This window comes from Salminus brasiliensis, chromosome 6 (genome assembly GCF_030463535.1).
Source record: "Salminus brasiliensis chromosome 6, fSalBra1.hap2, whole genome shotgun sequence".
Lineage (NCBI taxonomy): Eukaryota > Metazoa > Chordata > Actinopteri > Characiformes > Bryconidae > Salminus > Salminus brasiliensis.
The window spans coordinates 42,063,899-42,078,078 of record NC_132883.1 but is presented as its reverse complement, the minus strand read 5'-3'; the positions used below and the strand labels follow the sequence as shown (position 1 = coordinate 42,078,078).

The window sequence follows — 14,180 nt, the reverse complement described above, 5'->3', positions numbered from 1 at the left end:
AACCTCAATTGGTCATCAATGACGCTGACTACGGAAATTATAAAGCGCTTGCGACATCTATGATATTACACATTGCTGTGAGCCGAAAACCCGTATCTCATTTTGTCATCTGTTACTTTTTGTTATGATGTCAATCTGGCAATGACCAATTTAAATCACCACTAAAAAGACTGCTTTCTATTAAAGCCTCGTATTAAGAGACAAGGCTTTTGAGTGACAGCAACAATGTGCTATACATTACATACAGAACACTGCAAGAAAGCAATACCCTACAAAAAGTGTACGAGGCAATACAACCCACAAAAGAAGAAACCACTTGTCGCACAGACCAACCCTGGCCTCCTTGCAGAGCCGAAGAGAGAGGTATAACCATCTGATTCTCTGACCAACCAACCAAACAATCTAACAGATTAATCGATTACAGAAATGGCTGCTACCCGCTGCCCTGATCTGCCACGCCTCTAATCCAATCAGACGGCAGCCTGAGCATGGCGTGCTTCCCTAACGAGCGCAATTGGTTAGGCTGAGGTTAAGAAGCGGTTAGGCTGAGGTTACACTGAGGCTAGGCCTGGGTTTTCCCCGGAGGTGATGCCAGCGTGAATAGCAGCATGCAGGAGTTAATAACAGACGGCCCCGGCTGACGACGGCAGACGCACTGAGGCCTCTTTATGGACTCTCAACAGGCTCTCTATGCCCACACGGCACAATGGAAACGGTGACTAGCGCCATTCAGTCCACGGGACCGACTCGGCTTTGCCTCCGACAAACTTTGTTTGGGACTGTTGTTGTTGCAGAGGCTCGCCTGGAGCTGCCTTATTACAACAGCTAATCACTCACATCTGGAGTTCTGCAAAAAAAAAAATGGGGGGGGGGGGGTAAGGGGGTGGGGCTGGAGCAAGGAGCGAGATTAGAGAATGAGCAAGAGAGCTGTATATACAAAGAGTGAGAAAGGAGTGGAGAATAATATATATTTAAAAAAAACAAAAACAAAACAACAGGACAGCAAGTTAAAAGAAGAAAAGCAGAGCAGAAAGAGTGCATGTGAGTGAAAGAACGAGAAACACTCAAAGATGTTGGACATATTTCCTGAAGTTTGACAGTTAACACCACAGAGTGTTCATCAATATGGCTCTGGCTCTGGTTGTTAATTCTGCTGACGGCTGCGTTTTCCTAGCCTTACTGTGACCCACAGCTTGAAGCGGACTCCTTGGGTAAATACGATATCCATCACACCCTACGACCTGCTGGACAAGGCGATGTCCAGTGGATCAGGGACGGAGGCCTGGGGTTCGGCACGCTTTTCTAACCCGGTGAAGAGCTACTTTGGCTAAGGCAGAGTGGCGGGCCCTGGTGAGGGTGAGCCTGGAGGTTTGAATCTAGCTAGAAAAACACTGGAGGAAAAACACAGACTAGAGCAGAGTTAGCTCTACAAGCATGAGTGCTGACCTGGCATCAGTCCTGCCTTTCATAGCCTACATCCTTCATATCCTCTGTAGCTTATCCTACATTAGCTCCCTTCACACGGAGACACAAGAACGGGTTCTGATCTCTTGATGCGTTACACTGATTGTGATTATGTTGCTTCACATTGCAATAACATCAGTCTCAAACAAACAATATATTGTGCAAGCCCATCATTTACACGCTTAGTAGTCTATCGACTGCACTGGGTAGTACAGCAGTATACTAGAAGCATCACAGCAGTGCCCCTTTCATTCATGCAGTACTGCCGTATAATATACTTCTCTGTTAGTCTGTTATGTTTCTTGTATGCATGCCAGTGGTTCCTTGTCTCAGTCAGGCTGCTGGGCGCTTAAAGCCAGTAATGTAAACCACTACTCTATGCAACCACAAGCCTGTGCAATTTCACAAGTCCTGCTTAGTCTAGTCTTTAAACTAGGGCTGTTGGAATGACTCGATTAAACTCTATTTTGTAAGCTCTTACTAAAATATTGAAATAAAAAAAGAATATTAGTCCTATCATCTAATATTTCTCATTTTGAGACATTGTAGCAAATTACAAAGATTATTTTTTACTTGTTTGAGTGACTTTTCTTTATCTAAAAAGTGCCAATAAATAAAGCTTAAACCAAGCCAAATCTGCTAGCGGAAAACAAAAACCCTTCAGTAGATAAAATGACTTAAACCTAGTAAAAATAAGTTTGTATTCAGTTGAATAATCATAATATTCTTACGACAGTGTAAAAATAGCAAATGTAGATATTTAGCCTAGAATAAAGAAGAGTTTAGATCTAGTTCTTTGCACTACACAATAGGAATCCAGGATTGCTTTCTAGTTTGCATGATGATAACGATGATGAATAATCACTGAACAATCACACCACCTCATATCTCCTAACAGGAGGACTTCTTGAAAGGCTTTGCAGGACTTGTTACTGTTCATGGGTTGACCTTACTAAAGTACTCCATTACAAACTCAAAAACAACATGACAAACAGACTTTATGACTCTCTTTCTCTCGCTCACTTCGGTCTGCTATTTGTCCTTCTCCTGCTCTTTTATCAGCGCTGTCACCTCTGTGTCCATTTGTCTGCCTTCCATCATTTGCTATCTACCAGAACCTACAAAACGGGTTCCTATCACTCCGAAAATCTTTCCTTCTTCCACCCAACCTCCCTCTCTTCCTCTCCCAATCACCAACTCTGTCCCTCACTCTTGCTACTTCTCTCTCTCTCCCTCTTTCACTGCTAAGCTTTAACTGAAACCATCTGGTTGGAATACCAGACTGATGAAGCTCTGTTTGGGAGTTGCACCCCTCCTTTCTCCCGCTCTCTCTCTCCCTCACCCTCACCCTCCCACCCACCTCCCTCGGAACAATCCGGTTTTATTAGCCTGGAGTCTAGCACTTAGTGCCCTGGTTTTAAGAGCCTAGATGCCTCGACATGTGAAATAAAACCCTGGGCTCGGAGCGAGGGGGCCACACGTCATCCCCAGGGGCCCCCCGTGCAGCTGGAAGGGGGGGGGTGACGGCGTATGCAGGGCTGCTATCAATCAGCCTGAGAGGCCTTATCGCCCGCAGAGAGCCGGGATGGATTGCGCAACCCTCCCCCCTCCCCCAATTCTGCTGCCCTCAGGGGGCTAACCTGAAGGCCTGGGGGCTTATAGGGCTGGGGGGGAAACTGCCACAGGAGAAAAGCTGGTACTCGACACTCGATCCCTGCCAAAACACACATCCCTATACGCTTACACGGGACATGGACACTTGACCAGTTGGTGTTAGTATCACATAGTATAAGAATGTGGGTCTTCTTGCGCGCGCGCACACACACACATGCACGCACGCACGCATGAGCATACACACTTAATTTCCTCATCGGCCCTCGACGTTCTTTATTTTTGACCTGCAGGCAGCTGTGCAGTCTTGCTCCAGTGCCAAACTCCACTGTTTCCCATTACGCAGTACATAGTGCTAGAGCTTAGGATTAGACTGTGCAACCTACGCACTCGCACACACATACATTCGATGCAACACTTTACAAATGCCTTAACTTGCGTGTGGGTGTACAAGCAGTTCTGCCCATTGAGCAGAGTGAAGATTCAGTCCATATGTCTCAATAGGGCCATTTACTGGTCCTTCACACTTATTGGTATTATTCATTTTTTTATAGAACATACCAAAAAAAAGGCATGCTACGGTAAGGAATGGACGGCACTCATAATACTGGTGCAATGATTCTTAAACCTGATACACACCGATCAGCCACAACATTAGTGCCACAACAAATCTGACGAGGAATTTACTCCACAAGACCTCTAAAAGTGTCCTGAGGTATCTGGCACTAAGAAGTTAGCAGCAGATCCTTTAAGTACTACAAGTTGGGAGGGTGGGCCTTGCACTGTTCAGCCTGAACATTATTTGGGAGCTTAGCTTTCAAAAATTTGTTCACCAACAAAAGTCTAGGTCAGATTATTGATGCTATTTTTGTATTTTTTTACCTGCAGAATACTTCTCAGCTAAGCGAACAGCTGGCGAATAAGGCCTAACATGTTTAGCACTGTGGACTTCAAATCTTCACTACAGCTGCTGGGGTTTGAGGCCTTATTTGCTAAGCTAACGTTGATTTTAGCCAGCTCCTACTAATTGAGCGGGGGCTAAGCCAACAGAAAGACTCATTTGCACAGTTAAATACTGCTCTGGTTGACTGGGTTGGTAGGGGGGGGATTTAGCAAACACACCTTACACCCTCTTTCATTCATAACACACACAGCCTTACACACATACACACAATCAAGCACAATCCCACACTACATTCAGCAGATTCAAAAGCCCTTACACTGCTAATGTTGGAAATGAGTCGAGTTGCTCAGTTGCTTGTTCTGAATTAGCCCCATATAAAAAAACTCCCCTCAAGATAGTGCATTAGCCCTGCCCATAGAGACCCGTGAGGAATCTTGACAGGCAGTTTTCAAGCAGCTCTGTCGCGCTGGGCGCGTCCCAGCGTGCAGCAGAAGCGGGCAGCATTTCTGTCAGAACCTGGCTAACTCCAAAACGCCCGCCTCAGATTAATAAATTGATGAAGAAATAAATTTATACGCATGCTCTCTCTCCTCCAGTACTTCCAGTACTTCAAAGGCCTTCCATTGATGTCACAGAACGCAGGGAGTCGCTGGCGTGTGTGTGTGTGTGCTCAAGACAGCGAGAGAAAGGAGGAGTGTGTTGGTGTGTGTCGATGTGTATGTGTGTAGGGAATGGTTGGTTCGCCAGTCCTCAAAGGGTGCCGAGTCTCTCCTGAAGGGCCTTGCTCTTGAAAAGCCGGAGAGAGCTATAAACAGAATATCTAATGGCAGAGAGGGAACGGAGAGAAGGAGGGAGGGCAGGAGAGAGAGAGGGAGAGGAAACAGAAAAAATTGAGAGACAGAGCAATGATGGGAAGGCTACGGGTGACACAAGTGCATGCCAGCTTTAGCGCTCCTCAGAGAAAGCAGGAGAAGAGATGAGGGGAGGAAGGCCAATGCTGGCAATGTTTCACACAATTCAAACACACACACACACACGGTTAGGGATAGTGTTTTTCTGGGGCAAGACTAGCAAGGAAACATCATAGCAGTCATAATTCTACTCTCCTGCTCTACCTGTGCCTTAAAATTCATTCAGTCTGACTTTCAGTTGTAACGTAGGGGTAGTTTTCTCAAATAAACCTCACATTATTTAAACTATATATCCAATATAAGTCACTTCAGACCATATATTACTGTGATTTTTACCACAAAAGATCAGATTTTACACCTGGAACTGCTGGTTTTATCAACAGATGTTTCAGATACTTCCTATCCAATCGGGCAGATTAGATTTTTGCGAACCATACCAAACCATTCTTTTACTTTCACAATTTTTATCTGAACTACAAGGAAGTGTTCAACAATAACAAAAAAAATCATAAAAAATGTCTTCTAACTATTCAAACTCATTTAAGGCACGGCCAAGTGAAGAACTGACTGTCCAAACCTGTCCTAAGTCAGATGAGATGAGCTGAGCTCTACAGTGAATGCAGCACTGTCAGTTTGGCTTTATCTGCCCTTACGTTTCCGCTCCTGGAACGGCATGGAGGGCAGTTTGTGTGTCTCTGTACAAAAGATAACACAGATGGGGGTGGAGTATACAGCTTAGAAGCCACTATTAACCTTTCACTTGATCAAATCCTCTTAAAGCATCGATTCAAGGATATACCTTAATTACCGAAGTGTCTCCGGCATGCAAAAATACCCATCTCTAATTTTCACTTCGACACAATACGAATCTGGCAGGTGTTCTTTACACTGCATACATTACTTATAAAGAATAGACCAATATAAAAGCTTCAAAATAGAATAAAATGGAATCAATTATTTTTACTTTGACTTCCATTGAAAGTTAAAAAGGTTTTTGCCCTCTCCTGTAAAGTTGACGTTTTGGAGATACAAGGTTTCTCCATGACAGCGATGACAGGATTATGCTTCCTCCTCACTTGTGCAGGGAGGTCAACATACCAGCACATGTTTAATAATACTCACAACGCAGCTCACAAAAGTTCCACCGTGAATTTGGCCCAGTGGCGGAAAAGTACTACAAGTGCTACAAGTAAGCATGCTGGGAGGAAGAAGAGGAAGAGGAAGATGACTAAACGAGAGGCAGAGGGGATGAAGGGGGCGGAGGGATTTGCCCCCCGTGCGGCTGCTGAGTCGGACAGCGCCGCAGACAAGACTAAACACTTCGCCCAGCATTTCCACCAAGCCGCGTTTGTTTGCCAGTGTGGGCGCCAGCACACAAAAGCTGCAGTTACAGGGTTTTGGCGAGCCACCTCCCTTCAGTGGCCGAGCGTTTGTGCGAGTCAGGAGTAAGGGTGGGCGATATGTGGAACATCACAATGCTTCAAGACATTCACTGTGTGGACAAAAGTATTGGGACACGGCTCATTCACTGCTTCTTCTGAAATCAAGGGTATTTTAAAAAATAAACTACTACTAGATTTTGAAGCATTGCTGTGAGGATTTGATTGCATTCAGCGACAAGCGCATTAGTGAGCCCTGGATGGAGCATCATCATCCTAGAGAACACAGTCCCAACTGCTTCACAGCTCAATTCTGAAGGGCTTTATACCCCTTTTGCCACGTCTGGCATCAGGCATGGTGCCAATAAGTTCATGTTTATCTGCTCCGGAGTGTCCTATTTTATTGGCAACACTTCTCTACAGGGACTAGACAAGCAAGCTGTGTGTGCATTTGCACATCTGTGTCAGCAGCTGAACGCATTTATTAGAAGGGGTGTCCACAAACAAATTTTCTGAAGCTGGAACAGGCTAAATAAACCGATGAAACAGAAGACCCACTTAAAAAAAATGGGTCCAAATCTGTCTTTTTTTTTTATGCATCCAGTAGCACTGTCCGGCAGTGTCCTTTATGTACCGTAGATAGCCAAGATATGAAATTTTGACATTATGTATTATGATATAGATAACGCTACATTATATAGCACATCTCCAGAAAGGAGGGGACACAGATGAAGCCATGAAGAGGTTTATATAACAGCACCCCTTCTCCCAGTGACTCCAAGAGGACGTGAAGAGGGGAGGGGATTTGAGACAAGCAGCAAAAGAGTTGGGAAACAGAGTACTGCAACAGGGCTGACTTGATGGATTTACCAGGAGAGCGGAGGCTCTGTAATTTAATTTCTGGGTAGTAAATAACGATCACGATGCCGTAAACAACGTAGCATGTTGACACCACAGCTTCTCCAGATACAAGTAAGCCATCTACACTCTCAGTATTCTGACGTTCTGTTGTCTCATACAGCCCTAAAAAACCCACAGATCCTGATCTTACTGGATTATTGAAGAAATTCTGTTCTAGGCAGGCCCAAACTCAATTTTTTCAAAAGGTGCATTTCTCTACACCGTTACTCAAAGAAATCTCATAACTTAACACAGAGGAACACGTGTACAGCGTGGAGCATAAAAACAGTTGATCCACCATGACTTGAACGCTAAGAACAAGGAGAACAAGAGAATTACACTCAGCAATTTCTGAAATGTTACACTTCTAAAGGTCAGTTCAAAACAGTTTCCGCCTCCCATCTGAGGGAACAAATACGCCTTCCCACTAAATCACTGTTTTGGGACAAACCAGCTGCATTTGACGCATCCCTGGGCCCATATTTTATGAGTTTGAAGCATAAACTCCATAAAAGATGTTACAATGACCACCTGTCAAATTCTACAGCACTGTGGTGGACCCATCGAAAATCTACTAGAAGGTTCTGGCCTTGCTTGCTTACGTTACAGAGACACTACTTCACCACACCAACAGTGTCCAGATGCAACCATTATTAATTAGCTGCTGGCCAACTTGATTGGGATATTCCCGCAGTAAACAGATGTTCCACTTGTGCCGTCTCCTTTTAAAAGTGCAGGTGTATTCTTCTAAAAGTCTTTTATCAAGAAGTCTGAGAAAGTCTGAGAAATCAGGGAGAAATGCTGCTTTGCTTAAGCTCAGACCTGGATGAGGTGTGTTGCCTTTAGTTTAACAAGAAACCGCATGTTTAACAATGAGTTCAAGGTGCGAGCTTCAACATGAAACCCTCCAGTTCACCTCGCATTAAAAGATCATTTGTCCTCAGAGTAGAATACGTCTTCTACACGAACATGTGAATAAGACGGACGAGTTAAGAGCTTTAGCAGAACAGTTGGGGGGGGGACTTGACATTTGGCTTGGTGTTCTCACAGTTCTTAGAGACAGCTGAAGTTGACAGAAATTGTATAGTATTGAGAAACTAAAAATCTCCCCATGTCTGCACTAATATATATATATATATATATATATATATATATATATATATATATATATTTAAAAAAAAACTCAAGTTGAAAAGCCAAAGGAAAGTCCTCCAGCCTCCAAGAGAAGGCGTATTTCCACACATGCACACCTGCAAATATACACACACACACTCAATTACTATCCTTAAAGAATCCCAAAGCACCCCTATGTTTCCAGTCTCATGCAACAACAAACCCCCTCTAAAACAACTCATCGGCTGGCACAACGAGAGGCGAGAGGGTAATAATGGCCTTTTCTTTAACACCAATAATATTTACATTCCTGCTCAAACTCCCACAGGTATTCTAAACTTCGATTCTCTGCAGCAAGATCTCCCCCACCCCCTCCTTTTGTTTCATTTACTGCTGTATTTCTGGAACGGTCCAACTTGGATTTTCATGCCGTGAAGAAAAATGAAGCCTCATCGGCATTCGATAAGCCGAGAAACGCTACACAGCGTCCGAGATTTCCAACTTTTACACATGAGCAGAAAGCAGAAAGAACTCGACTCAATGACGGCAACATGAGGAGAAACCAGAATCCTCTCAGCATTTCTCTGCTATCCTGAGAACTTGAAAGAGATGTAATGTGTTATGTTGTGTCTTACAGCCTCCACCTCATATCTCCCTGCGGCTTTCCATTGATATTTGTGCTGCCTACAAATTGCCCTCAAAAAGTCTCAAAAAACCCACCTTGTATAAACACAGCCTTTTATAAAGCCTCGCCGTAGCAAAACCCCTCAGACTTCGGTGAAAAACCTCTACCTGTCCACTATCAAAAATCTCTCCCTGACATCTCTTAGGGCGATCTTTCAGAACAGCACAGACGTAGTTACTCGCATTCCAGCTGGGGAGGAAAAAGAAAAAGCACAGACTAGAGCTTATCTTTTGGGCAAACAGGCAAACACAGTGTAGGCTGTGTTTGGACGTTTGTTTCAAAAGTCAGCAGCTCAAATTTGAGTAAAAAGAGCAGATAATTGAGATTCTGATGGCCTCCTCCGGGGTTTGTTTGGAAAAGGTCCTGACGGGATTTTGACAGCTGTGGCCGTGTCGGTCCGAGGGGCAGCTTAAGATTAGTGTGTAAATATCTGAAGAATGCCGGCCAGTCAGCGTCTCAGTCACAGCTCAGACGGAAGGCGATGATTGACAGACTAAGCTCATCTGCCTCAATGACCCCCTTGATACACATACATCCCTTCACTTATACTGAGCTAAAACCGATAAGTTTAGGCACAAGAAACTCTGAGGCGACTCGCTCGCTCTAGGATTATCTGGAACGGCTCGATAAAAACAGGAATTTTCTGTGCCACACGAGCAGAAGAGGTCATGAACTTCAGCAAACTGTAATATGCCACAAGATTATGTGCAGAATTACTACTAGACAGTGACGCTGCCTTCTTTTTAAAACAGAACAATAAGAAAGATGAGAGAACGTTCATCTCGCAAGTACGGCAGTGTGGATTTGCAGAGGCATTTACAGTGGCTGGGAAAAGAAACGCTCGCTACTCTGTCCAATCATACTGTTAAACTTAATGAAAATGAGACCCAGATTGTGACCCAAAATGACACCATGTTAATGTTTGCAAGTAAGCCCATATTAGCCTCTGCCTCTTTAATGCGCATTACACTAGCAAGAACAGAGAGCTTCTGTATTCACGAGCTGCAGCTGACACAAATACCTTCAAACCAGGGTTTCAAATTCAGTGCAACTCAAACATGTCGAATCTTATCTGAGAACTTTGCAGAACAATAAATAAATTCAAAACTCAACTCAAAACTTTAGCAGGCAAAAGTGGAAAGGCATTAACGTCTGCAAATGAGGGAGGCGGGACCAACAGGGGAGGAGAGAGAAGCTTGCAGGCATGCTGTTAAAGATTATTTAAGCCAATTCCACCTTGTATAGGCTGAGAAACAAAAGAACATCTCTGCAATGGTATGCACCAAGAGCGTAAGGAGCGGCCATTACGCTAATGAGGGCCTATGGAGATCTCCAATGAAGCCATCAAGCACCCCCTCTGAATAACAATGCTGGCCTAACGCCTCAGTAATTGAATGGAGGGGACTGGGAAAGGAGGGAGAGCACGTCGGTAGGAGGGAGGAGACGGGGCAGGGAAGAAAAATGGGAGAAAAAGTTAGGGAATGGGGGTTGGAAGGGAGGGAGAGAGAGGCAGAGAGGGAGGGGGAGGTTGCTGCTTTTCAGTCAAATGCTTGGCTGGTTCCAATCAAATCGCATTGGGATTCAGGGCAAGGAGAGGGATTTGTGGGTTGGAATAAACAATAGTGGTGTAACCCAGAGATTTAGAGGAGATGGTTCACAGTTTAGGTAAAGAAAAAAAAAAAAGGAGGAGGGGGTGGAGGGGTGGACAGAAAAACTCTAAACGAAAAGCTTTTGCCTCAGTTTGTGGACACCCCAAACTTTCTTTCTCTCGCTCCCTTTTTAACAGCACTGACGTACACCACCTTGGCCAAAGCGGACATGAATGCCCGCTGAGTCCTTTGCAAAAGGAGCTGAAAGGAGCTGGTGCATGGGCTAAAAGGACAGTCAACTTTTTCCCAGAGCGGGACGCTAAAACTCAGAACAAAAATCAGGGTTGGAACAGGCAAGCAAGCCTCGACGGCCCTCGAGCTTTTACAGACATCCAGAAAGTGACGCCTTGGAGAAGAAGAAGAAAAAACAAAGCACACCCTGATAGACTTTCAGTGCAATACCACCCCCCCCCCTCCCTCCCTTCCCTTCGCCATACTAATCTAATTTTCACTCAGGCAAAACAAGCAAACTCAAAACACTTAATTACCGGCAAACGCTGGGCAGCTCTGAATTGAATTCACTGGGTGTTAGCTCCATTAGCCAAGCATTTCACAAGCAAACACAAAGATGACAGCCAGGCATAAGACATATTTAGACAAAGAGTGGCACCACAACACCATAAAATCTTTTTTAGATATATCATTTGCTCAAACACTCAAACACTACCCTACAAACATCATACACTAATTGGAGGTCTTCTAAATGATCAACGAACATACAAAAATAAATACGCCCACAATTTTAAACTTTAAAAAGTGCATAATAGCCGTGATAACAGAGGGCAGCCAGGCAAAAGACATATTTGGACCATAGCTGGCCCCACAAGAGTGAGGACCACTATGGCACAACACCATTAAATCTTATTTAGGTTTACAGTACAACATACGCACACTACAAAAATAAGTGTACGGTCTTCAAAAGTGTAGAATAATATAATAACCAGGTTCACAGCCTAAGCCTCCCAAATACAGCATGCATAACTGTATGAAAAAGCACTTAAAGCCACTACAGCCACCGCTGCGCAGTAGACAGGCTCGTCTGTGCACAAAACATCACGAGTCGTGTAGGGAAATCGCAAGTTAATGATAAGATTGTGCGCCCACACTGGAGCCATTTATAGTCTGCATGGTGAGATCATTTCCAACATATACATATCTCGCTGTCTGTGCGTATGTGTAGACACGCACGCGTGTTTTATTGTATACATGTGTGGGAACATTCTAGGTTCGTCCATCTCGACTGTTGTGTCGAACCATGAGTTTAAAACTTGAGGCCAGTTCGCTCTTCAAGACTCGAAACATACCGGGCCATATGTTACTGCTCAAGCTGCGTTGGCTCTCGGCTCTCGGAGGGGGTAAAAGAGGACCAGGAAAAACTGTTTGCTCAGCTTAAATCAACACAGGATGAACAAAAGAGGGGAGAGAGATACTCCTTGTCTGGTTCGGAAATATTGCGGTGTTCATACTGCCACTGTAATACTGGCCATCAAACTTGAAAATAAAAATAAATAAACCACAAAAAAAGTAGGTTGTAAGTTGTAACCTGATCAAAAACGCATCCTTGGTGGTGTTGTGAATATCATATCATATCATATCATATGTTCATGTCTTGGATGTATAGGTGATTTATGAGGGCTACTCACCGTCCTGGCGCTGGGAGACAAGGCGCCGTTGGATAAATACGGGCTGGCGAGATCCGGGATCATTAGAAATGGGTAGCCTGGATAGTGTGGGCTCTTAAAAAAGCCTCCGTCTTGCTGTCTTCTCAAAGCTTTGGGGGACAAGAAGACAGAAGAACACCGAGTGTTTAAGGTTTAAAAAGATAGAGCTCAACTATTAGATGCACACATAGAAAGAGAGAGAGAGAGAAAGGGGGTCACAGACTGGCTCCTACCTTCACTAAAGTACTCTCTGGCTTTCTCATAACTTTCAATGTCAGGTCTGGGCTGAGGGCGTCTCTCTGTTTGCTGGTGGGGTCCAAGCACACAAAAGCAGAGCATTAAAGAGCATTGCAGCAGAAACACAGCAGCACAGACAGCTCTCAAGTCCAACAAGTCCCACTGACAACCTGTTGAAGCTGCCTGCCCTCAACGCAGAGGCAGCAGGGGTGGGTGCCACTCACCTCAGAGTCCGAGGAGCTGCTGTTGTTTTCGGACTCGTTCACCAGCGACGACTTCACATCGTCCAGGTCCCTCTCGGCCGACACGTTCTCGGAGATCTTCTCCTCTTGCTCTCCTTCGTCTTTGAAGGAAATCATCTCATCGTTCGCCCCCAGGTCATCCCCACCGCCTCCGTTCAGCTGAGGCATGTTTAGAGCTAGCTGGTACTCTGCTCTCTAGCTAACTACTACCACCAACTACTACTTCCCCCACTAATAAAACGTGCCGAAGTTAGACAGCTAGCTACCCCTGTTCCCAAATACAGGGCTGTTTATACGGACTAAGGACTTTTTTTAGGACTTTTCGGAAAAAAAAAACAACAACAACAACTTCTTCTTCTTCGTCCCACGGCTCAGAAATAATCCTCGGCAAAGGAAGACAAATCCACGATGTCCATGACTAGCTAAAAACGTGTGTGTGTGTGTGTAGTTATCTCTAGCTACGTGACTTGAGCTCAAATCTCTCTCCAAGTGGGACAGCACTAGCACTGGGTGCTAGCTAGCAAACTCGGCCGCTAGCTAGCCGCACTTGTAGCGCTGTGACTAGCTATGCTATCAAAATCTGAGGAGAACAAAAGCGGCGAGCAGGAAAACTGAGGGAAAAACACAGAAGTCCGACCCCAACTCCGAAAGTTTCCTTCCCAATCCACTTTCTATAATCCACACTCGCACTCCGAGGCGATATCGTGTCGGGAAGAGGCACAGAGGTCCGCCGCCGCGTCTCCGCCGCCTCCCCGCCGCGTCTCCGCCGCCTCCTTCTCCAGCAGCCAAAGTTGCAACGGTCACGTCTCGCCCCTCTTCGCGCGTAACACTCGTAACGTTACACACGTCGCTCACACCGCTCTCGAAAGTGGAACAAAGTTAAGCGAAAACGTTCAAAACGTTGAAAAATGGTTTTTCTGACAGAAAAGTCATCTCTTCTGTCCAACCCGGGAGCAAAACAGGAGTTGGAAAGTCGCGGAAACCGTCGAAAACGACCGACTCCTTCTGTGGCTTCTCCTGCTGAACGGCCGTTGGGCTGAGGAGGAGGAGGAGGAGGAGAGGGAGGAGGGAGGAGGAGGAGGAGCGGGGGGGCGGGGGGGAGAGAGAGAGAGAGAGAGGGTGGGTGAGAGAGAGTGAGAGAGAGAGAGGAACCGAGAGGCAGGACGCTGCTCGCGCTGCCGGAGTGGCGGGAGCTCGGGCTCGCGCGGCCAGCGGGCTTCGTTTAGAACGCGGCGCGCGCGGAGAGGAGGAGCTCGAGCTCACGCGCTGAAAGACGACACTAGCTCAGCAGCTCGGAGCGCGCGGACACGGAGCTCTGAGAGAGAGAGAGAGAGAGAGAGAGAGAGAGAGAGAGAGAGAGCGCAGCTTAAAGGGCCAGAGACCTCCCTCACTCACTCCACCACAGGACACACACACACACACAC

At 45.6% G+C, this 14,180-nt stretch overlaps 1 protein-coding gene across 1 annotated transcript in view; it reads right to left on the bottom strand.

The window, feature by feature from the left end:
- The window catches only part of tcf7l1b (transcription factor 7 like 1b), a 47,478-nt gene extending 33,640 nt beyond the window's left edge, over nucleotides 1-13,838 (bottom strand). The window contains exons 1-3 of the mRNA XM_072682461.1: nucleotides 12,739-13,838; nucleotides 12,511-12,583; nucleotides 12,260-12,387 (exon numbers count right to left, since the gene is read on the bottom strand). Coding sequence (XP_072538562.1) covers nucleotides 12,260-12,387; nucleotides 12,511-12,583; nucleotides 12,739-12,924 — 387 coding nt within the window. The 5' untranslated portion in view covers nucleotides 12,925-13,838. The remainder of the gene's footprint in view (nucleotides 1-12,259; nucleotides 12,388-12,510; nucleotides 12,584-12,738) is intronic.
- Between the last annotated feature and the right edge of the window lie 342 nt (nucleotides 13,839-14,180).